The sequence below is a fragment of the Antechinus flavipes genome, chromosome 2 (genome assembly GCF_016432865.1).
Source record: "Antechinus flavipes isolate AdamAnt ecotype Samford, QLD, Australia chromosome 2, AdamAnt_v2, whole genome shotgun sequence".
In the NCBI taxonomy this organism is placed as follows: Eukaryota; Metazoa; Chordata; class Mammalia; order Dasyuromorphia; family Dasyuridae; genus Antechinus; species Antechinus flavipes.
Window position 1 is genome coordinate 666,804,635 of NC_067399.1, and position 25,074 is coordinate 666,829,708.

General features: G+C 38.8%; 1 protein-coding gene across 2 annotated transcripts in view; it reads right to left on the bottom strand.

The window, feature by feature from the left end:
* Positions 1–6,244: 6,244 nt before the first annotated feature.
* The window catches only part of UBE2D1 (ubiquitin conjugating enzyme E2 D1), a 36,139-nt gene continuing 17,309 nt past the window's right edge, over positions 6,245–25,074 (bottom strand). For both annotated transcript variants that reach the window (XM_051982631.1, XM_051982632.1), the window contains exons 2-7: positions 17,576–17,639; positions 17,451–17,482; positions 14,798–14,875; positions 13,433–13,538; positions 9,943–10,036; positions 6,245–8,677 (exon numbers count right to left, since the gene is read on the bottom strand). In XM_051982631.1, coding sequence (XP_051838591.1) covers positions 8,632–8,677; positions 9,943–10,036; positions 13,433–13,538; positions 14,798–14,875; positions 17,451–17,482; positions 17,576–17,639 — 420 coding nt within the window. In that variant the 3' untranslated portion in view covers positions 6,245–8,631. The remainder of the gene's footprint in view (positions 8,678–9,942; positions 10,037–13,432; positions 13,539–14,797; positions 14,876–17,450; positions 17,483–17,575; positions 17,640–25,074) is intronic.

Consider the following 25,074-nt stretch of genomic DNA (forward strand, 5'->3'; position numbering starts at 1 on the left):
TTTAAAGCTCTTTATATATAAAACATATAAAAATAAAAAAATATATTTATAATTACATAAATAAAATAGGAATATAACATTTATTAAACATTATTTATAAATGTATATTTATTATGTTATAAATATAAAAACAAAAATATATTTATAATTATATAAAATAGGAATATATTATTTATTAAATATTATTTATAAATGTATGTTTATTATGTTATAAATATAAAAACAAAAATATATTTATAATCATATAAATGCATATTTATTATGTTATAAATAAATATAAAAACAAAAATATGTTTATAATTATATAAAATAGGAATGTATTATTTATTAAATATTATTTATAAATGTGTTTATTATGTTATAAATATAAAAACAAAAATATATTTATAATTATATAAAATAGGAATATATTAAACATTTATAAATTTATATTTGTTATGTTATACATAAAACAAAAACAAGAATATATTTATAATTATATAAATATATAAATACAATTTATATTTATATTTTTAAAAGCTCTTTATACATAATAAAATATATGAAAAATAAAAATTTAAAAATATTAAAAATATAAAATAAAATAAAATATTTAACAAAAAAAGGAAAGAAAAGGCAACTCTCACTTCCCCACCAGGGAAGACACAAGAATGATCAAAACAAAATCAGTGATTACCAGGAATAAGATATTAAAGCATGAATATTTCCAAGGGCCTCAATGCTCGATTTTCTAGGAAATTGCACATATTTCCAAGTTGGTCCCACTCATTTTATAGTTTAATCTCATGTTGTTGCACATTATCCATTGATGGAAACAGTATTCTAATGTGGTACATTTCTAGCAAGAGTGTATTACAATTACACTGGATTACAATGTTGACAAGACACTTGTCATACATGTTTTCTCTCCTCCTACAAATGCCTCTTAGCCTAGCCAACTGTCTTGCTACCCAAGGGGCAGACCATGCCTTTTGGAAGAAGTTCAACCGGGGAGTAGAAGTGGTGGCAACATTTTGCTCATAGATAACTGCTCTTTGGACTTCTATTTCGGGACAATACCTATTAAGCTTCACTTTAATCCACTTCCAGGCACCTCTTCCACAGCCCGCAACCATCTTGTCCATAGCTCAATGCCCTTAATTTCTTCTCGCCTCCAATTATAGAACCATGAACTAGGCAAGATTAAAGCATGGTCATTGTTCTTGGGTAGGGTATGTCAACCTATTTTTCTGAGGTTCCAGACAAAAGTGCCTTTCTCAGGCTACCATCCTCAACAAAATGTGAATACTTTGAGGCCAGGGATGATCTTTATTTTGGAATTTGTATCCCCAGCCACATTAGAATATATTGGATTTTTTTTTTTTATTCACCCACTATCACCGATCAAGTGCCAATAAGCAAGGAAGTGACCAAGAACGGATTTGTGGCTAAGTGCTGGAGATTTAAAACCAAAAATGAAAGTGCTTGTTCTCAAAGAGCTTAGGCTGGAAAGACAGACAAACATACACACATACACACACATATACAGTCTTCAAGAGATGCAAGATGCTCTGGCCAAAAAACAAACAAACAAACATCATCCTGTGATGACCATTCTCTAGGAACTTAGCAGAGGTGGTTGTCAAATGGCATAGTGTTCAGGCCCATGGCCCAAGTCTTTTAAGACCTGTAAACACTTAAGTGCATCCCGAGGCTTGGATAAAACATCCACTTGGATGAGTGGGTAGCATTTTTACAAACAGAAAGATGGCTCACTGAGGACATAGGCTTGTCAGAGCAGTAAAAGTGTTTCAAACTTGAGGACTTGCCTGAATGATAGCATTTGATGCTGGTTCAGTCATGTCTTACTCTTCATGACCTCACTTGGGGATTCTCTGGCAGAGAGACTGGAGGATTTGCTTGCCATTTCTGTCTCCTGCTCCCTTTACAAATGAGGAAACTGAGGAAACAAAGGGAAATGACTTATCAAGGATCACATGGCTAGTGTCTAAGGCTACATTTGAACTTGGGTCTTTCTGCCTCCTGGTCCAGTGCTCTACCCATTGTATCATCTAGCTAAAACAGATCAAGTCAATATTTGAGAATAATCTCTTAGAACATTTTGTTTAAAAAATTTTCATTCAGAATCTTGGGACAGCTAGGTGGCACAGTGGATAGAGCACCAGCCCTGAATTCAGGCGGTCATGAGTTCAAATCTTACCTCAGACACTTAACACTTCCTAGCTGAAGCACTTAACCCCAATTGCCTCAGGAAAAAGAAAAAAGAAAAAAAGGGGAAAAAAAGTGCCTGAAGAAGGAAAAAAAACATTAAAAAAATCTTTACTTGGAGGAAGGGGCTCCAGACTTGTGACTTTATCAGTGTAAAGAGCTAGATTCACACTGAAACCCCCTCTACTAGGGTGAGGACTTCCTGACCCAAAAGTAGCTTTTATTCATTCTACTTCATCGTCTTTTCCCAAGAATAACAATAATGGCTAGATGGTAAGAGATGAAGTCAGGTCCTAAAGGGGGAAATACAAATTGCTTTTTTTTAAAGAATGAAATAGTGGAATGCAAATGAAAACCTTTGACATGACTCATACTCATGAAACTGGCAAGGAAATCCAAAAAGGGATAAAACATTGGGAGGAGTAAAGACAAATTATAGCAGAAGGGCAGGTAAGGAAGGATACAGTAGATAGAGCACTGATCCTGGCTGAAGTCAGGAGGATCTGAGTTCAAATGGGGACATTATTAGCTTGACACAACCCCAATTGCCTCCCCCCCTCAATTTTTTTTAAAATTATAGGTAAAATTGTGAATACAAACATTTTGGAGAATAATCTGGCAACATGAAGTTACTATACTGATCTCTACCCATTACTTGGATGCTCACTAAGAAAACTATAATTCTAAAGATGTTTAAAAGGTGGGGGAATGACCCTATATGCATAAAATTATGCATCCTATCTGTATGGGTCAAAGATATTTAGGATGGGCAGATCGTGGCATATGAATGTTGTGTTGTCAAAATGGCAAATGTGAAATATAAAACACATTTCTACCCTCATCATCACAGAGAACACAAAATATATCAAACAGGAAAAATGAAAGTTTCCAGGAAGCAGAGAAAGCATATAGGGGCTGAGGTGTGGGATCAAGGTCTGCCTCTGACACAGTGGCTGTAGCACCCTGGACAAACTAACTCTCTGTGCTCCTTCTCCCTGCCCCTGACTAAGGCTAAGACTTATAATCTGCAGATCTGTCTTGGTACAGGGAGTTTCCTGAGCTGAGCAACCCAGATCAACTGAAAACCGTAACTGAAAAAACTTACCTTTCCCTCAGTGGCACAAACTTGCAATTCTCTGTCTTTCTCCTCCATATTCTTTTCTTGTTTTCTCAGATTGAAGCCAAAATCAGAACATATATTTATGGTGAGGGGTGTGTGTGTGTGTGTGTGTGTGTGTGTAAAATTTATAATGGACTGAGTATAACAGCAAATGGAAATAGGGATTCTCTTGGATTTTTTAAGTAGAAAAACTTGGCACAAATGTTTTTGGAAAGCAATATGAAAATATCCCTGCCCTTTAACCCAGTGATTCCATCACTTTAATCATAGAGATATCATGAAAGGGGGCGAGAGCAGGGGATGGACAGCAACTGCACAAAAATATCTATATTGGGCTAATCTGTAATAATTTTATTACTTTCTAAAAATAGCTTTTTATTTACAAGATATATGCATGGGTAACTTTTCAGCATTGATAATTGCAAAACTTTTTGTTCTAATTTTTCCCCTCCTTCTCCCCCCCCCCCCCAGATGGCAGGTTGACCAATGCATGTACAATATGTTAAAGGATAAGTTAAACGATCTGTAATAACTTTTAAAAATCTTTGTCCAACTATTGAGAAATGGTCAAATTATGTTAATATGATGAAATGCTACAGCACTATTAAAAAAAAAATCAATGAATTGGTTATGGGTGTTCCCTTCAAAATACTCACTAAAATTCATCTATATGTTCTTATTGTTCACCTGGACTGTCCCTATGTTGCCCCCCTCACTACGTGCAGAACTGGCCTGTTCCAATCAGATATTTTCTTGTACAATGTCCCTCACAGCACTTCTTAAGTGTAGATCATCATTGGAACGTGGATGAACCTCTTACCCACTCTGCATCTGTTGCCCTTTGGATCATCTGCAACTCCGATTCTTTTGATGTTTCAAGATTCACATACCTCCAAGCTTAGGAAAAAAATGAAAATAAAGAACAAAAGGAAACACAGAAGACATACATACGAAGGGAAGTACAGTAAGAACATACATAAAACAGAACTGTACACATCACAAGGGGAAATCCAAAGGTCACAGAGCTTTGGGCAGGCTTGAAGTGGACAAAGAACAAATGTGGTTGTTTGTTGTGCTTTATTTGGTTAATTCTACTTTGTTACACAAGCATAGCATGCAATCTTCTTCCCAGAACTGAAAAACCTTGATGCGAGGGAGTACAGGGGCAGCATGTTTCATACGCTGTTAAATAGAAGGTGTTATTTTGTTTACTCTCTAAGGCAGGGTTCAATTCTTGGGAGGTTATCATGGAGATGAAAAAACATGGGAACATATTAAAAAAAAACTAATGGGAAAATAATTGACATCAATGTCTTATTTAAAAAGGCTTTAAAATGTCTAGACTATGTTACGGTTGTTATTTATATTTATGGTTATTAAGATTATAATTTTAAAAGTTCAAAAAGCAAAGTTGTTTTATATATTGTTTAGCCATTCCAGACTGACTTTTTGTGACCGCATTTGGAATTTTCTTGGCAGAGATAGTGGAGGGGTTTGCCATTTCCTTTTCCAGCTCATTTTATAGATGAGGAACCTGAGGCAAACAGGGTTAAATGATTTGCCCAGAGATAAATAGCTATTTAATTGTCTGAGGCTGGATTCGAGTTCATGAAAAGTCTTCCTGACTAGACCTGGCACTTTTTCCAATGTGCTACCCAGCAGCCTTTCCCTCTATGTATACATGTATACATGCACACATTAAAAAAACAAACAACAACAAAAAAACTTGAGTTGTGGTTTAATGTATTAATATTCCTTTTAGTGAGTGTGTGTATAATTTAAATATGACTCTGTTTTTAAGATAACTAGGACTTCCTGGAATATTTGTAAATTAACTTTGGAGAAGAGGAAATACATTCAGATTGTATCATAGCAAAAATCAAAGAGCTGATCATTCAGATTTGGGAATGTTCAAATGGAACTTCCTACAAATAGCATGACTAGTGGTTTTGCTTCATGGATAAAGCTCAAAAACTGTCCCGAATTAGACTGACTTTTTGAATCAAGTCCAAATTGGCTATGGACTGTCACGGTCCGCAGGGAAAACTCATTTCTCAATATCTCCTGCATTTTAAAATACGAAATTAAGACCAGTCTTCCTGTTAAAAGCCAAGGACTGATCAAACATGCAGAGAAACCGGTAAAATGTAAAGAATTTTTTTTCCCCCACAACTAGCTGGGTTTTAAGAAAGGGGATTAATTCATTTGAAGCTCGGTTCTTTACTTTCTGCAGATTTATATACATCTCCTTATCAATGTAGGTTCTCAATACTGGTGGTAAGTAGTGGGAATTCTGACAAGTTTCATTTTCCCCATCAGATACTCTGTCAGGAAACATTTGTGCCAGAATTATAAAAACCCAAAACTCAGAAAATCTAGCTCTTATTATGGGTAATACTAAATAAAGTAATAGATTCTTAATTGCATTCGGAAATAAAAAAATGATCTAGGCAGTAGCCTAGACTTTTGATATTACATCCCTAGCAATGGGACCAAAGGTACACTCCCTCTTTCTTCTCTCCATGCCAAGATAACTTCCAACTTAATACCAAGAGGTGATCAAGGCTTGAGAGTCTACAATTGTGTTTATATGTAATTAGGGAAAAATGAAACACTAATTTAAAAAGACTCGGGAGTCTAGAATCTCCAGAAGTGGGAGCCAAAACTATAATGTTTTAAAGAGCCTTCAAAGGTCATTTCCCTTCTGTTCCATCCAATCACAAATGGGGTCCTTGGGCTTTAAAAGCTGCTGTTTGGAAGACTGATTATATGACCCCCCTCATTATGCCCCTGCTGATGGTGAACATCTTTTTTCTATCTGTCTCGATTTTGAGACAGATTGGTGACTTTTTTTCTGTATGAAGCAGAACTAGTAAAGCAAAGGAAAGAGAACTCAAGTAAAGCAAAAGAAAACACTTTTTTTTTCAAGTTTCAGAAACTTTAATGCAAGAAAAAAATGATACTTCCATAAATGAATGTCACAAAACAAAAGCTATAAGGATATTCCAGCCAACAAAGTCTTTTACTACCAAAGTAGATTAATTATCCAACCCCAGTGAGACCAAGAGCTTCGTTCTAGCTACCTCAACCCCATTTCAAATTCAGTGAGAAAGTAGCCCAGAATATAAAGTATCTTTCAGATGACTCGACCATGAATACTCAAAGGATGAGGTGATTTTTTTTTTAAACAATCACATTTTAAGTTTCCATTTCACAATTCATTTAAATATTTTACATACATTTATAAAACACATGACATCTCTATTTTTTTTTCATAAGCTTATTTGTGCTGTAACTTTCTATCCAGAAGATAGCCAACCGATTTAAATTATTGTCATAAACCCATCACAAAGAGGTGTACATTTAGAGAACCACTGCAATACTACAGGAAAAAATGACGGTGTTAAAGACATAGGCGGTGAAAAAAGAAAACAACACCAATAATAATAATAATAATAACAATAATAATAATAGCACCTTGGTGTAGGGGAATAGCACTGGCCCTAGAATCAGAAGTCTCGGGTTCAAATTCTGGCTCTATCACTCCCTTCCTGTGTGACCGTGTGCAAGTATCTCTGTCCAAGGGGAGCGCTCGCTCCCGCTCGGCCTGCTTCCCCTCATGGGCTTCGTCATGAGGACCGAATGAGAGCATGGATGCAGGGCTTCCAAAACCGTCCCTCACTAGACAAATGGAAGTCGGTACTAGCTTGTAAAGTCAAATGATTAGAAAATGTCTTTTCTTCAAAGGTTTCATTATGCGATAATGCAAGTTTGACACAAGTCAATTTGGGGCTCGGAAGCAAGCTACTCACAAAAATAGACTCAAACATGCATGATTTTAGTGTCTTCTTAAAACTTCTATAGTAAAAAATCGATTTAATTCAAAATTGAGAATCCATTTCTAAAATACTATATTAGTAATTCTATGTTAAATATCGAGGATAAAATGAAAGTTCGACCTACTGAACAAACTGATTTTTAAAACATGCACCTGTAGACATATATTAGGTTTGACTAATTCATTAAACTAGGCCTCATGTCTACAAGTGCCATTCTCAGGGTCCATCCCACAGGCCTACCGTAACGGGGAAATCATCTTCCCCAAGAGATTCTTTCTGGTTCTTTGATAAACAAACAAAAGCGCCTCAACACCAGGATCATGACAGACCCACAATATTCTGAATTCTGCTCTACAGCAAGAGTTACAGGAATTATTTGTTAGTACAATGATTTCCTGTTAAGGGATGCTAATTTCATGTCAGACAAGATTTATACAGGAAATGTAATAATAACAAATGAAAATTAAATACATGAACTCTGAATAAGGCAGACCTTATTTTCAAAATTTGGAGTACTCCTCATCAACAATTTTGCATGCAAAACTATATACAATATTCAGATCCTTTCTCATAGACCTAGTAATGAGTCTTGTTGTAAAAACAGGCATGACAAGTAGTAGAAAAAGCATTTTATTTATATGGAAAAAGCTACAGTAAGATCTGTAAAAGGTCCGTGAGAATATTATATTGCCCGTACGTACGAAAAAAATCAAATGTGAATAGCAACAAATAAAAGTTACACATCTTCCTACTTAGCAGTGCAATTAGTTCACATTGCAATAAAATTAAGTCAAGTATGCAACAAAATCAAAACAAGTGTTTCTCCATAATCAGCATACTGAGAATTACAGTGTAAAAGATCATGTTAGGTTTTAAGAATCTGCAATCAGTCTACGGAATATCCTAAGCAAGAGAAGGAGGCAAAGCGTTCATTCGTTTCATTACTAGCAGTTGTATTTTGTCAATACTGTGCACAGGAAGAGAACGTCTAATGAGTTGACTTACATGGTAAATAAAATATATTTAGTCTATACAGTAAAAAAATACAAATTATATAGTGAGCTAACAAAGAATGAAATCTGAATACAGATTTATAAAACTGACGACATCTTAGACAAACACATACAGTATCTCATGTAAAAACATCTAGTATCAGCAAAAAATAATTTGGTTGCTTTACAACTGCACTGTGGATCTTGTAGGCTGAAGATGCAGATGTCCAAGTATCTTAAAAACCATAATAAATGTCTTTTGCAAAGCATACAAAAGGATAAATACTCTCATCACAGTCTTAAGGTTATTTTTGGAAGTTTGTTTTGTCTTGCTCCAGAAACACATTTCAAATGGGTAAAAATCAAAGGGTTTCAGGGTACACTGGAACAGTAAACGGTGCTCGATTTACTTCTAATATTGAAAAAACCTAGAATTTACAGTACTCTGGGATATAGGAAAAAAGCTTCCAATTTACATTGCATATTTCTGAGTCCATTCTCTCGCATGTCTGTTATATCTGTGGGTAGACAAAAGAGTTATGGTAAAAATACGGGACCGTGTGTATATCTGTTCTAAGGCTTTACATGTAGACATCTTTAAATGGAACCCTACAAAAACCTACCCAAATCTGTCAATGGCAAGGTCGTATCATTTGACCCACGGAGCTACAAATGTATCTGAATTCACAAAATTGAAAATTCGACTCTTTTTCCAAATCTAGATGAATTTCTCCGCTAACTTACCGTAACTCGGGACAAAGTTAAGGTACCAATTAATAGAGAATAAAGAACCCACATTCCAAGGAAAAATCTTATCTACTAGATTAGAGACACATGAGGGTCTGTCTCTTTTACATCAAGGATTGTGTGAACCCCTGAAAATAAAATACCAAAATCAAACAACTTCAAAACAGAAGGTTAATGTCTGGGGGGTTTGCTTGTTTGTTTAAAGGTCTGGATTCACATGGATTTAATTTTTCTTTCTGGGAAATGAATACAAATGTATAGTCCAAAAAATTTCAACACGTAATACCTCAAGGAAAGACCCCACTCAAGTAAGTGATTGCTGACTTGCACCTTTCTTCAATCCCATGATAGTAAATGGAAGGGAAAGGGAGAAGAATCCCAGGGATAACTGTGATAATGTAAAAAATGGGAGACATCAACAAAAATTATTTCAAAAGAATAAAGGGAGGCCAGAAAAAGGGGATCAAAAGATTATAGATTTAAGAGCTGGAAAGAACTGTCATCTACTCTATCCCGCCCCTTTCCAAAGGAAAACTAGCCTCCAAGGGGCAGAGCTGCGAGGAGAAGTCAGGTCTTTTGGTTCCAGAAGACCTGACTTCTAGAACCAAACCTCTTGCTTTTCTTCCCCACCACAGGCCCCTGTAGAGCAGACCAATATAAATAAATACATATAACGGACAGCAAACTGCTCACTTTCCTATGCAGGGACAGGAGAGGGAAATTAGAACTCAAAATTTAAAAAAAATCAATACTAACATTTCTTTACATGTAATCAGGAAATATTTAACAACATAAATAAAAATATATTGGAGGGAAAAAAGAGTAGACCAGACATTAGACACAGAAAAGAAGACAAGAACACTGAAGAAAACAAGGAAAGAAAGATGAAGAAGGAGCAGATTCAAGCCATGAGTAAACAGTTGCTTTCCTGAGAGTAATTTAATTCATTTAAATGCATCTGTAAAATTTTGTTTCTTTTATTTGGTACACTGACAGAAATGTCCCCAATCCAAAGCAAATGGCCACACATACTTACTTTTCCTTGTCTGATTTATATATTTGTGCAATATCTGGTACTAAGGGGTCATCCGGATTTGGATCACAAAGTAGTGAACATATGGACAACAAAACTAGAAAGAAAGGAGAATATGACATCAGCCGGCTGTTGTTTCAAACAGTTGTACAGATCTTGGATCACACATTCACACAGTGCCAAGCTACTGGACAAACACATATGAACCAGTATCAGGAAGTTGAAGGAAGCTACCTAAGGTCTAATCTATATGTTGACTGAACAAGTGCTCGTTTAGATTTTTAAATGTTCCATAAAATCTCCGTAATAAAGCTTGATGTTGATGATGATGATGATGATGAACATGAAGAATAGTAAGCAACACAGTCTCTCGTCCCAGGACCAGCTATGCCAACTAGATGGGACCCGGATGACCAACGAGAACAAGAGGTGACATTATCTTGGACGCTTTCAAAGAGCTTTAGAGACTGTATCTCAGTGGATCAATACTGTAACTCTGGAAGGCAGACATTATTTTCATTGTCCGTTTCTTGAAGTTCAGATCTTGTAGCTCTTCCTGATTTTTCAGTTCATTTCTCTAAACAATATGCAACCTTGCCTCTCTAAATGATTCCGGCCACCAAAGTTTTAAATCACACTGACAATTCAATTTGTTTAGGAACGAGACACACTATCTTGAAAGTAACTGAATATTGCCTATAACACACACACACACACACACACACACACACACACACACACACTTAATAGCAAAGGGAATAAACAATTTCTTCAAATGATTGTTTCTATTGACTTCTATGAGGGCAGGAGCTATGTCACATTTCATTTCCGTATCTCTAGCACTTTGGGATGTGCTTTGGTGTTACCTAGGCCAAAACAGCACCTGGTACCCAGAGAACCTCTGATTTCCTCATGTGGGAAACTCCCTCTGCCAACACAGATCACGACTCCTTTGGATACTAGACCTATCCAGTATCGCATATATTAGTGTCAGCATCACATCTCATTGGGGCTCATGCCCAACAGGCTGCAGAGCCACTTATTAAAAACTTGCTGACTTGAACCCTGAACTCTACATCTTGTAAAGATGAGCTGGCGCATATTCTAAGTCTATTATTTGAATGCCAAAAATCTGCGTGCCAGCCAATAGAATTAAAAGTTATCAGTCCAAACTCTGGTGGGCAATCTGTCTGCCATCTGGCCCACCCACAGTCTCACAGGAGAATAGCACTGGTCAATCCTTCATTGCCTCTCATGTGGGTAGAGTATGCAGTTTGTGAAACCCAGAGTCAATAACTAACATCTTGCCAAGGTTCCCACAACTCGCCGAGGCTTTAATGACAACACTACATTATTGGCTTCCTTTAGGGAGGGAGGGTGCCATTTCTACTTCTGGCAACACTAATCACACTCCTTCTTTTCTAAGTAAATGCAAACAGCTATGAAATACCTCCCTCACACCCCATCTTCCCTTCTTCCATTTCCTCTTTTTATATACCCCAAACAGGTGGTGATACATGACAGGGTGGGATCAGTTGGAAGGAAAAGGGGAAATAAAAGCTGATGTGCTAGAAGCCCATGACGGTTTTCCCTCCACCTACCAGGACTCAGCCATGTATACTAACTAAACTAGTGAAATAATTCTTCTGGGATATCATAAAAATAGTTCCCTTATATACAAGTTTAGACCTCAGGAAGCTTTACTTCCATCATATTTATGTAAAAAGAGGTAGAGCAAAAATTTTAGGTTTCAGAAAAAATAAAATATTTAAATACAGTGAAATATTAATATTATATTAAAAAGCCAGTGGGGAGGGGGTAGAGAAAGGAGATAGGGCTTCCTCTTCTCCACCTGTCTCCAGTGGCAGAAAAAGTCTCCCCTTGCCTCAAGGGCACCTCAAAAAGTAAACGAGAATGGCAGAAACAACACTTTCGTTTTGAAATCCAAAGGACAAAGTTTCCAGAGGCCAATGATGCTCCATATTCTTGAAATAAAGCCAGCAGTGTCAGAAGACAGCCTCTTGGCAGGCCGCCATCTCTTGTGTAAGTGTTCGAACTCAGCTATTTATGTAAAATGAGATGCATCTCACCACCAATCCAAGAAATGGGGTGTTAATGTCAATCAATCTTTGATAAATAAAGTACACAGTATTCGTATCATAAGGTGGTGGTTGTTTTTGAAATAAGGACAGCCACAAACACTTGAACGTTTCAGATGAGAAAACTTGCCATTCTGCATTAGCTAGCTAGCTGGGCCTACCTAATTAATCCGTCACAGATTCCACCACTTTGATAGAAATGTTACTGTCAGGCAACAACTCGAAAATAACACTCACACAAAGAGAGGAGTCTGGGTTCTTTACCTGAATGCTATTAGGGTTAACAATTTTTTTGGCTTTTCTGGAGTTTTAGGGGCTGGTCTTTCCAACCAAATAGAATGGCCTCCATTATCAATCAGGCTAACCTGAGTTTCAGAAGGCAAGGACTCCTGTCTGTTAAGCCCGACCTCTGTAGGCCACAACTCAGAGAGGGCCAGAAACACCACTCCACCGAGAGAACCCAGAGAACAATTTTACAATTTGGACATACCCAACACAGAAGTAATTGACTGGTGAAATGAGCATTTATTAATGCCAAGTAACCCATGAAAAAGTATCCTCCACCTATACAATGTAAGCCTAAACACTACAAGGAGGTGAGGGAGGAATAACTGCCCAGGTAAACAATGTCAGAGTAGGGCCTGGTCGGGTAAACAACAATGGTCGATTTATTGTTTTGTGGCTTGGGCCTGTATATCCAGTAAACTGAGAAAGGAACAAATTAGCTCTAGGTACATTTACAGCATGTAACAACAGTTGTGATGGGGAGTTGTTTTAAGTCAGTAACTGCCTTTGCTGCTGTTTTGAAAATTAACACCAGAATTTTAATTAAAATCATTTTGTTTACATCTCTCTAAATGTGAAAAGACAAACTTTTTTATCCTCTGGAGATGTGACTTGGAAATTCATCCCACACAAGCTTGGTTTTTCAGTCAATCCCATCTGAACATTCTTCTTTTTATGATCAGTCTGGAACTGGATTCTCACTTTAATAACACCAGTACTTCACACTAAAATCAGGTCTGAAGACTGGCTGACTCAGGGCAGCCTCTTCACATCATCTCTTTTTTTTTTTTTTTTTTTTTTAAAAGAACAAGGAGACACCAAACTAGAAAAAACCAAATCTTCTTCCCAAGTCTGTTTGTAGTCAGGGATGATTCCCCCTCTCACTCCATCCCATCCCACTCTAAAAAGTGCCCTGGTTTCTTATTTAGAGCATCCTAGCCACCTCCCTGGCCAAATCCTCAGAGCTGAAGAGGAGCAAGTCACCGGAGAATTGGGAACGGAGGCTTTGGTCACTAGATTCACTCATCAGCCACTTTGTAATTCTCATCTAGCTCTCAGCTTGCCTGGTGACTTTTCCCAACACATTATTAATGTATAAATGAAATTACCTTTTGATACAGTCAGAGCTGGTGACCACTGTGACCTCAGGATGTCAAGACAAATACTTCCATTGCTATTTATGTTTGGGTGGTAGATTTTTGTTGTGAAAGCAATCTAAAGAAAAATAAAAACCTAGTGAGTAAAAAAAAATACAACCATGAACAAGGAACACCAAAGTACCAATCAACTCACTTGGGGATAAGCTTTTTTTTTAATCTGAGTAATCTTAGTAGAAAAATATTTAGTGAAGGGATGGGGTACTTCAAAGTACTGATCGGACTAAGTGTAACCCAGGGAAAGGCTGTTAATGTTAACACCCAATTCTCTACCTCTTTCCATCTTCTTCTCCCATTTCTCCAAGCCTTAAGCTGATCAATATTAACTGTGTATACAATAGGAGCTAAAAAGGCTGATGGCCAGAGCTTTGGGGCTTGGAGTTTTTTTTTTTTTTTTTTTTTCTTTTGGAGAAGAGGAGGGAGTCAGAAACTGATTTCCTGAGGAGAGATAGGAAACTTCCAGTGTGGAAACTCTTCCCTCCACAGTTCTGAAGTAAAGCCCTTTCAGTGAAAAAACGAAAGGACTCTTCCCATCACCCCTCTTTAAATATGAACTTATGATTCAATGATTACCTGAGTCAAAAGACAAAATTCATGGCAAAGTGAGAAGAGGGAAATCCCTGGCCCTAAATACATTTATATATTATGCAAATACACATTGTCTTAATATTAAATCATTATCAAAATTAAATGCAATTATACATCATCAATTCAAAACTTCTAAAGTCAGGTAATTGGCTCAAAGAACCTCCACAAACACTCCACTGATACAAACATCAAATAAGAAAGTACAGCTCATGTCTCTATTTGCACCAATTCTATGAGGCAAGCAGCCCCAAGAATCAGGAACTGAAGCTTAGAATTTAAATGGCTTGGGGCACTAGATGTCACAATGAATAGAGCACTGGCCCTGGAGTCAAGAAGACCAGTTCAAATGCAACCTCAGACACTTAACACTTAGTAGCTGTGTGACTCTGGCCAAGTCACTTAAACCCCAATTGCCTCCCTCCTCCCCCCCCTTCTCTCCCCCAAAGGAAGATGACTTATCCAAGGCCACATAGCTAGTAGTAGTCTCAGAGTCAGCACCTTATCCCAGATTTCAGAGTTCTTGCCACAATAATAACACAAGAGTCACAAAGCTTCTTAAATACATTCCGGGACAGGTGAATCAATAAATCAAACCTAGATATAGCTTCCAGTGAAGCCAGGCAATAAAACTGAAGTGTGTCGACTCTCATGCTGTTGCTGACAAAACGAAGGAGATTTCAAATTCCCAACACAGGAGAAAAAGGATCATTCATTGAAATACACATCTACCTTTGGTGGCTTAAAAGGATAGTCTGTTGGGAAATGTACAGTGAGAAAGAAGACTCCACCTTGATACGCGCTGTCGGGCTGCAAGAAGAAGAGACGTACATCACTTTGGGACCTCCCACTTCTTCACAGTAATCACAAATCGTTGTGATTTCCCCCATTGACTTTCACTCTGTGAAAATGGCTCAGTCCCACTCTACACTCCTTACAAGGTACCTTTTTTTCCCCCAGGTGTAGAGGAAGATTTTCTGAACACATCCGGCAACACAAAAATCTATCGGACCTCCCACACAAACAGATCCAGCAGTGAGAAGAGATCTGTGTTGATACCCACAGAAATGGGTCATGAGGGGTGGGGATGGGGGAAAATAATGTTCTATAGTAGTAATCAACTGGAGAAAAAAGACTAGTAAATCTTTTCCTTTTGTCTTTACAAGACAGCACTAGTGTTTAGTGGGGTGGGGATGGAGGACAGAAGAATCTCCCATCTATCCCCAGAATGGGATATGGAATGATGGACTAATAAGATCCCCCCATTTTAAAAATGTGCCATCAGCAAAGGGACCTGCTCCTGGAAAAACTGCTAGAGGCCAAGGGGAAACTTGAACCCGAGTCTCTGAATTCCACAATTAGCACTCTTCCTACAAGAAAAGGCTGAAGTGAAATGGATCCTGTCATGTCAACTAAACACCCAACCTTGGCTTGGTAACAAAACAAACCTATCAGGCTACAGCTTCAGAGCGGGGCGGGGGAGTTCAAACAAAACTCCAACTTATCAATAGAAGGAGACTCTTTCCAGATCCACAAGATGGGTGCTGGCTCAAGGCAGCCTCCTTGCCAAACAGTAAAATGGCATCCCCCCTTTAGGGTTCATACATCAGCAGTTTTCCTATGAGTTCTACAGAGTGGGCTTTAATATCTGACACTAGCCCTTTAATGTGCTTTACCAGTATTTGCAATGTAATAATAATAATAATAATAAACTTTTAAAAAAAGAATAAGCTAACACAGGATTTACTGGCATACAACCCTTCCATTTAGGGACCATTATTAAAGTCACTGAGTCTGATATTAATGCTGTAGTAATCAACAGGACTATCAGTTATGCTACTAAAATGGGGATACTCCCAATGCATATCCACCAGGATATATATCTTTGTTCTAGTTCATCAAGAGTAATTAATTTTAAAAAATGGTTTCACAAAGTTAAGTTTCAGTGACCTCTCTCTGCTGACAGATGTTCCAGGTGCTGCCCAGCCAAGAGCCCCAACTGACACCTGATACTGCATGTGACACCCCTAAATTTGACAAATTATGAACTGTTACTGTTCATGCAGCACATATTGATGGACCTCAAAATTCCATTACCCTTATTTTCTAAATAGGCAGCAAATAACAAATAGAAATGATTTGTTCATTATTGAAAGACTTTACTTAGAAAATATATTTTGTTACTCCCTTTAAAAAAAAAAAAAAGGAAAGAAACATTCACTCTAAGTTGGCATTTCAGGAGAGGCAGTGTGGGTACAGTTAGGGACGGAACATTGGTTGAAAGTCAAGGCCCAGAGATTCTCAGTTCTTTCTTCCACTAACTAGATTAAGAACTCTGGGCACCAGCAGTTCACCGCTCTCATCCTCCACTGTCTGGAAAGGATGGCAGGGGGCTAGAGAAGCCCTCCAGCTTTACAAACAAGGAGACTGAGGAGGGGAGAAGAAGTGAGCTGCTTACAGCCAACACAAGCGCCAGGACCAGAAGCCCCAAGGCCAGAGCTCTTACTACTATACTTTCTGGTCCTTTCCAGCTCCAACATTTAGGATTCTATGGTTAATTGGAAACTCATTCTGGGTTCAGTCTTGACATTTCTTTTAAGTAATCAGGATTTTAGAGCAAAATAAAGTTTTAATTACTCACAACTGATCAGATTTAGCTCATGGGGAGAGGAACACCGCCAAGAGAGCTGGCACTAGAGCAGCCATCCCATCCCGACCTCCCCCCAAGCAGATTTAAACTGTTCAGGTTTTATTACTTTGAAATACAAAGGGCTGCTAAGAGGGCCCAGGAGCCCAGTAAAGGTCAAAGAATCTTCTTGATCAAGAGCAATAATGATGAAAAGATGTCTATTATAAAACAGCAGTGAACTTTGGGGTCAACTAATGTTGACCAGAAGCATTGTATATGATGCAGTCACCCAGTCCTCATTCAGGACAGGAAGAAATGAAATGGCTCATTACAAACCGCCAAGACTAGCTGGGAAATTCTATTATCAAGTTAATTTAATTTCTAAGCTAATAAAATGTGTGGAATATGGATAATTGTACTCTTTCCATCAAGAAGATGAACTTTTTTTAGGGTGAAAGGATTAAAAAAGAGAAAGAACCCAGTGCTGGCTAATAATTGTGGTGTAATGATAGCCCTTCTTGATCAGTAATTTGGAGAATCAAAAAATCAGAGCAATGTTATCAGATTATTTACTAAGAAATCCAACAAGCCCCATAGGATTAATCTGGTACATGGGGGGAAGGGGAGACCAAATCTGGCCACTTCCTCTTACATGGGGGGTAGAGGAGGGGAACACCAGTCTAAGAGAATAACTCCCACAAAGAGAGCAGGTTGGCTCCGAGGGTTAAGGTTTATCCAGAGGAAGCATATACTTACAGGTCCCATAATAGTTGCTTGCCAGTGGAACACTGAAACAGACAAAGGATTGTTTGAGTCATCAGCAAGTGTTCAGACCTTCAATACTAAGAGAAGCAAAAAGCGAGCAATAGAGCAAAGCTTACAGTCATCTCCCACAGGTCCTGCTGAGCAGTGGGCAGGAGGGTCACGCTGCAGATCACTTAATTCCTGTGACAAAGTAGAAATATTTGAAAATTAATTTTCTTCTTTTTTCCCCCAAGGAAACATTCACAATCATCTTTCTAGACAGAATTTTTAATCCAACTAAAATTATTTTTGGCCAAAGCCATCTATAAAAGGTCCACCATTGGAAAGGGGCACAGCAAGGTCCCTTCAAGAAATGATTGCCCCTTTTTGGAGCAAATTAAGATTATATTCTTGCTTATGAATAACCCTGTACCCTTAACAATAAACATTTATTCATCAATTACTGAATGTGGCCTCAGGATTAGAGCTAGGGATACAAAGGGATAAAACATGATCTAGCAAGGGGTTTGCAACCTAAATGGAGAAAGATGGAGGGGAAAGCCATAGCACACGAATTGTAAATGTCACTGTGTATGTGAAATAACCATACTTTAAGGAATTAGGGACAGAGAGGTGAGTGATATGTACGTGTGAGATTTAAATTGGGCCAAAAAGGAATCCAAAAATCTAAAGAGAGAAGATAAGGAAAGGCAAGCCAGACTGGAAGAATAACTAGCCTAACGGCCCAAATCAGAAGCTATGTGTTCAAGGAACAAAGATCCAATGATTTGGTTGGGGGAGAGAATTCTAGTATGGCAGCATTTCCCAAACTTCTTGGTTGTACAAACCATAAATGTTAGTCCAAGTTGCCTGGAGAATATACAAAAGACTTGGAGATTAACAGGAAGTTGAGGGAAATTTTCAACATACATAAAATCAAACTTATTTTTAACATTCCCCCTTTTGGCAAAAGATACATTATATTTAAAAAAAAATGCTAAAAAAAAAAAAAAATTAGGGAACAATACTAGATGCAAAGCTTCCTTACAGAAGACAGATTAGTCACATCTCCTGCAATGACAGGGCTTTGTAACACATCCTGGAAAAGGTAGAGAACCGGTGGTTATGCTAAGTATGAGCCGTGGCCCACATAACCTTCTGAGGCTCCCCTGCCCCCATGTCCAATTCATCAAGCTCTCTCTCACTCACTCTCCCTGCCCCACAATCTCAATCTCCACCACTTCCCTCCATCCTCAGTCCTCAACCTTTGGGGCCTCCCAGAGCATGTCCACCTCCTCCTCTTGGGTACCCTCTGATCTCTGGGCTCTCCTACCACCTGTCTGACTAGTCCTCCTCAGATTCCCTTGCTGGATCTTTCCGCATGTCACACACACTAACTGTGGGTGTCTGTCCCCTAAGGCTCTGGTCTCTTTTCTTTCTATACTGTCTCATTTGGTGATCTCATCAACTCCCATGGGTTCAATTATCATCTTTCTGATGATTCCCAGATCGATTTAGCCAACTCTCCTCTCTCTCCTGAATTCCCGCTCAGCGTCGCCAGCCACCTAGTGGGCACTGAACCTACACTCAGCTTAGGTGTCTCCAACTCAACGGGTCCCAAAGTCAAGTACAGTCTCTCCCACTTCCAAACCTCAGCTTTTCAGAACTTCTCCAGGGGCCCCACCAGCACCCTTCTAGTCACCCAGGTTAACAAGAACCTTGTAGGCCTCCTCTTCCCTCCCCCTATATCCAATGAGCTTCTAAATCTGGCCATCTCTTTCTCTAAAGAATGGCTTTTCTCTCCACTTACACAGCCCCCTCCCTAACTGCAGGCCCTCTTCACTTCTCACCTCAACTCCTGCAACAACAGGAAATGGTCTGCTTTAAGTCTCTCCCCACTGCAGGTAATACACTGTCAAGTCACTCTTGCAATCAATAAACTTCAGTAGCTCCCAAATGCCTCAAAATCCAAATAGAAACCTTTCTGTCCCCCTCCTCTAAATCCATACACATTATACAGTCAGTGCAGCCAGACAGGCCCATGGTGGTTCACCATACCTGAAGCTCCACATGCTGATCCATCCCACCTCTAACTCTTAGGAGTCCTGGCTTCCTTTAAGACTTAGCTGCAGCACCATCTCCTCCAGGAAGCTTTTCCTGGAGAGCTCCCCTCCTCAGGGACTACTGTCTTTCCTTCAAAGTCTACCATCCACCCCCTGGGCACTGGTCTCCACCATTAGAATGGAAACTCCTTGGGGCAAGAATTGCTTTTCATTTTTCTTTGACCCCAGATGCCTGGCACTAATCAGTAAGCTCCTAACCAACTCCAGCAAACCAGTGGTGACCTAATAATCTGGCTCCAACTTCCTCACTACCCACTTATTCACTTCCCAAACTGGCTGGAAAATGACCATGATTCTACTAAAAGTGCTCTCATCAAAGACTCCAATGAATGATGGTCATCAGTTAGATGATTTCTCCATCAGAGACAGATGCTGGAGATCTCACCTAGTCTACTCCCAGAGGCCTCTCCAAGGTCACATCCTTGAGATCATGAAACTAACCAAGTGGAAAGATGTGAAGCCTTCTCAGAAAACTGACTTCCCCCCCTCCCCACCATAGTTTAGACTACAGTGAGGAAACCCCTCACCCCCTGTTTGTACCCTCGCTTAATCTCACACAAACCACTTTGTAATCTATAGTCCCCTGTTCTTGAACTCTGAGGGTGGATTGGCTTCCTGTGACAAATTGTGAGCCCTAGTCCTAAGTCAGGGACAGCTGGGGCCCAAGTTCAGGGTATTAAAAAAACCCTGCGGTGTTGCCTGTGCTTTGCCTCCCTTCACTCGACTGTACTAGTGAAGGCGACACCCTTTTCCTGCAAGAATTAAATAAACTGCTTTCTGCTCTTGGCTCTATTTTAATTATTTTGGGTTAGTAGTCACTGTCCTACATATGGCAAATGGTAAAACCAGGCTGCGACTGTAATGTCTTAATTCACAAGACAGGCTATCCCAGGGCCACAAGGCCTCTTTCAAGATCCATGAATCTTATCTCATAATCGATGCAGATTGTCTATGTCTACGGTCTTGGGCAGGAGAGGGAAGTGGAGGATCTGTATTTGTCTTGATTGTGAAAAGAACAAAGTGGCCTTTTCAGCTGGTTGAAATGTTAACTAAATTCCTCAATCCCTCCAGTTCTGTGGAGTACCATGTTTCTTTAAGTGACAAGAAAAGCTGTTTTAATGGTCTTCTTTCTTGACAACTATACAACCACAGTTCAAACAGTCAGAGCACAACATGAAAATCCTTTTTTAAAAAATTAGTACAATTAGTGTAGTAGTTGTGTATCCCATCAGTAGAACGTGGCCGTCTTTCCTAAAGTTTTAAATTTCCTATTTTCTGAATCCTAACTTCTCTTGCTGGAAGATTAAAAGAATAGCTTTAAAAAAAATGAACAGAAAGTAATCCTTTCCCCAGTTTTCTCTGACACTGTTCATCTTATAGCCCAATTCTTGATTCTGCAAGCTTTGACACACTGAATGGTTTGCTTTATGTTTGAAAATTATCACTGTCAGAATTGAAGCAGCTTTGAGGTTCTTTAAATATGATTGTCATGTTCGTATCTCCATAATGTTCATAGGAACCTAAGGCACAAAACCTTAAAAAGTAATATTATGTAAGTGCTAGCAACAACTTCTATACATAATATTACTTTGCTGATTCATTTATAATTTCTGAAATACTCATGTAGATGTCTTTTGTCATCAATAAAACTGTATCTGTTGTAAAAAGAAAAATATAGTTGTTGTTTGTCCTTCCATTCTTGAAGATCATAACATGAGGAAGATGATGTCATGACTTGTAAGCGAATGGATTGCAATGAAAGAGCTGTGCAAAGTTACCAGCCTCACTCTTTCCTCCTGAGCTGTCTAAGTCCAATGGCAAGACAGAAATCAGGATGACTGGGATGGTCTCGGATTCAGTGGGAGACCTGGGTCTTTGAAATTAAGGTCTTTCAAAATAAATTAAAAATAAATAAATAAAAATAAAAGGAAAAGCTACTTCCCAGTGGGGGGGGGGGGGGAACAAAATTAAGGTCTTTCTCAGGTCTCAATTTGACTGAAAAAAACACCCATTCAGCAGTGATTAAAGCTAGGTAAGAAATGAGGCAAAGAATGCCCTCTTTTACCTAATTATTACTTTTTTACACACACATACACTGAGAGAGAGAGTGTGAGTATGTGTGTGTATGTTAAGAGCTGAAAGAAAGGTTTTACAAGTCATTCAGAGCAGAGGAAAACAAGTTGAAAAGATGAAGTACAGCTGCCAATTCATGGCCCAAAACCCAAGGGCCAGTAGTTTTGTCCACGCTCAGCCCAACCCTTCTATAACACACAAAATTGTTGCCCACATCCCACAGGTCTCCTTTCTAATATTTTCTCCTCCAGAACATTGACCTCTCCTACTTTTCCCTCTATTCTGACTTTTCCTTTAACTCCTTTGCCTTCTGTCTGTCTGGCTAAGCCCTGACTGCAAGTACTGTTCAAACTTCTGACTCTAAAACCCAAGCCTATTTCAAGCTCAGTCTCATTCCCTGCTGGTCTCCAGATCTTCATTTCTAAGTGATATCATTAGTACTTAGAATTCATTAAGTGTCTCTTCCCCACTCCCACCCACCCCCAATTCATTCTCCTCTCCAATCCTTCTGTCATCCTAATTTCCCCAATCAGCACAAAACCTGTCATCTCTGGCTACTTCTCCCAGGTTGACAGGTTCTCTCAGTTCTAGCTCCTCAATCTCTCTCACATCCATCCCCCTCCTGTCACTTCTTCTAGCCGCCATGCTCAGCCCCCATCTAGAACCCAGCACTGGTGTCTTAATTCATTGTCCTTTCTCCAGTCAGAACATACAAATCAATGTTTCCAACCTTGATCAAACTTCTTTTCCTAGTACACAGATGCCATTGTACCCTTATTAAAATGGCCACTGCTTTCCATTACCTACTGAAGAAAATCCAAATATCTTAACTTAGCTTTCCTAGAATCACTGATATAAAAGTTGGAAGAGACTCCAGAAGTCATCTAGTCTAAACTGCTCATTTTACAAATCAGAAAACTGAGGCACAAAGAGGTTGTGGGCAACAAGATCTCACAAAAAGCAAGTGGCAGCTCTAGGACTGAAACCCAAGTCACTGAACTTTCACTCCATACTCCCACCTCTTATTCCAATCCCTCCACAATGATGTCACTTCTTCCCTTTGCTGTTCTAAGAGCATACTCAGAGCTGACATTTCGATAGTTCTTGAAAGCCTAGCTAACATGGCAGCTGCCTTTCCCATTCCTCCCAGTGCAACAAGGACTTTCTTCCTCTGCTTTGAACTCAGAAATTGAAAGGTATTCTGTTCTATTTGATCTTGGAGTTATTTAAATCTATCTCTTCTCTACTGGATTGTAAACTTCTTGAAGGAAAAAAAATCATTATCTTATTCTGATTATGAAAAAAGGGAACTTGTTTAAAAAGGCTGACAAGGATACACATCAACCAACTCAAGTGTTTAAAAGACATTAAAAAAAAAAAAAAAAAAAAAAAAAGCAAAAGCCGGTCACTGAGAATGAATACAAAAGAGTGGGAGGTTTTCTATAAGATACCAGGATACAAGAGATATTAGAAAGCCTGAAGCGCACAGAAGGAGCAGAGGCTTGTGGTGAATTCTAAGAACAACAAAAAGGGCTTTTTAAAGCAATGTTCTGAGATATGAGAAAGATCAAAGCCGATAAAGGATCACTGCTTCAGATGGATGAAATAATAACACGTTGGAGAAAAAGCCAGAGACTGCAGGGTAACAGACACAAAGCTGGAAGAAATAGCTACCACATAGGATGAAGTCAAAACTCAGAAAGATTGTGACAGGTTCAAACTTTGGGGCGAATCAAGTAAGATGCAAGTGAATAGTGAGGTCATTTGCTTGGATTTGTGAAAATCAGCTTTGCGAACATAAAATGCCCAAGGGGAGGCTCTATTCCAACTAATATGAAAAAGATCTGGGAGTATCAGTAGACTGCAGGCTCGATTTGAGTCAGCAAGGTCCTACATAATCCAAGAAAGCGAATGTAATCTTAAACTGCACTGAAAGGCCTGGTATCCAGGCCCAGGAAGAGTTCAGTGCCATTTGTATTCTGTGCTGGTGTAGCATGTCCTAACAGGTCACATGTAAGGAGGGATAATGATAATCTAGGAGAGCAAAGGGGGTGGGGACAACTCTTAAAATCATGACCCACAGGATTGATTCCAAGGAACAAGGAATATTTAACATGAAGGTAAGAATGAGGGGAATACACATAATAATTGGCTTCTAGGAGTTTGGGGATTGGAAACATCTGACCTGCAGACCTTATAAGACCCAGGAAATCATTTCCTAAGGCCATGATGCTTGAGTTCTTTAAAATGATAATTTTGTGTGTCCTGGAAATGCCTGTTATAAATATACAAATGGCTCTTGGCAAAAAACAAAAAACAAAAAAATGATTTCCCCATCCCAGAAGTAACTGAAAGGCTGTCACAAGAAAGAAGGATTATATTTGTTTACTAAGAGTAATGGAAACTGAAAGAGGAAACTTTAGACTTGACAGAGGCAGAAATATCTTTCTTTCTTTTTTCCATGGATGAGGCAATTGGGATAGTGACTTGTTCAGAGCCACGCAGCTGGTAAGTGTCAAATACTTGGGTCCTTCTCTTTCCAGGTCATTGTACCACCTTGCTGCCTGGAGCAAAAAATATCTTAACAATAAAAACCTTCCAAAAATGGGACTGGCTGCATCAAGAAGCAGCTGGTTCTTCTTCACAGAACATCTTTTAAATAATAATTGGCTGGCTATTTGTCAGGTATATTGCGGCGGGATTTCTCATTCAAGTTCAGGCTGAACTAAATAGATCCTAAAGCTTCTTCTTACTCTGCCATGCAGTTCTTCTGTAACCAGGGCAGAAAGCACTGGCACTAACAAGTCTGTTATCCTGGACAAAGGCTTCAATAATAAAATCCTCTTCCCTGACTTCTGACGCCCCCATTTTTCTTTTTTCTTTACATATGGAGATTCTTTCTTCAAGATGCTGGGAACTGGGGCTACTGGGCTTTAAGAAAATACAACTTGGAGGGCAGGGTAATATGGCAGCTGTTTCAAGCCTATAAATGACTATTATGGGGAAAAGAAATTACTTTGTTGTTCTGGAACCCCCAAAGAACCAAACGGGAAGCAAAAGATGGAAGGTGCAAAGAAGCCGATTGGCACCTGAAGGAAGGAAAAACTTTTCAACAATTGGAGTCATCCAAAGTTGAGATTGTCCTGGGCAAGAGAGATCCGTTTGCAAGTAAAGACTGAATGTCCATTCCTCACTATGTATGTTACAGAGAACACTTGTTCAGGTGGCAAGTTGGATTCAATGGTCTCCAAGGTCCCTTCCAACTCAAGATTCTGGAATACTATGATTATTAAGTCTTCATTTGTTTGTTTTGAATAAAAGACTCATTACTATTGGGGGAGAGAAATCAGGTAACAGAATAGCTGCCCTTCCTTACTTATGTTGAGCCACACTAACCTACACAATAGAACCCGCAAATAAACTGTGATGGCTAAACCACT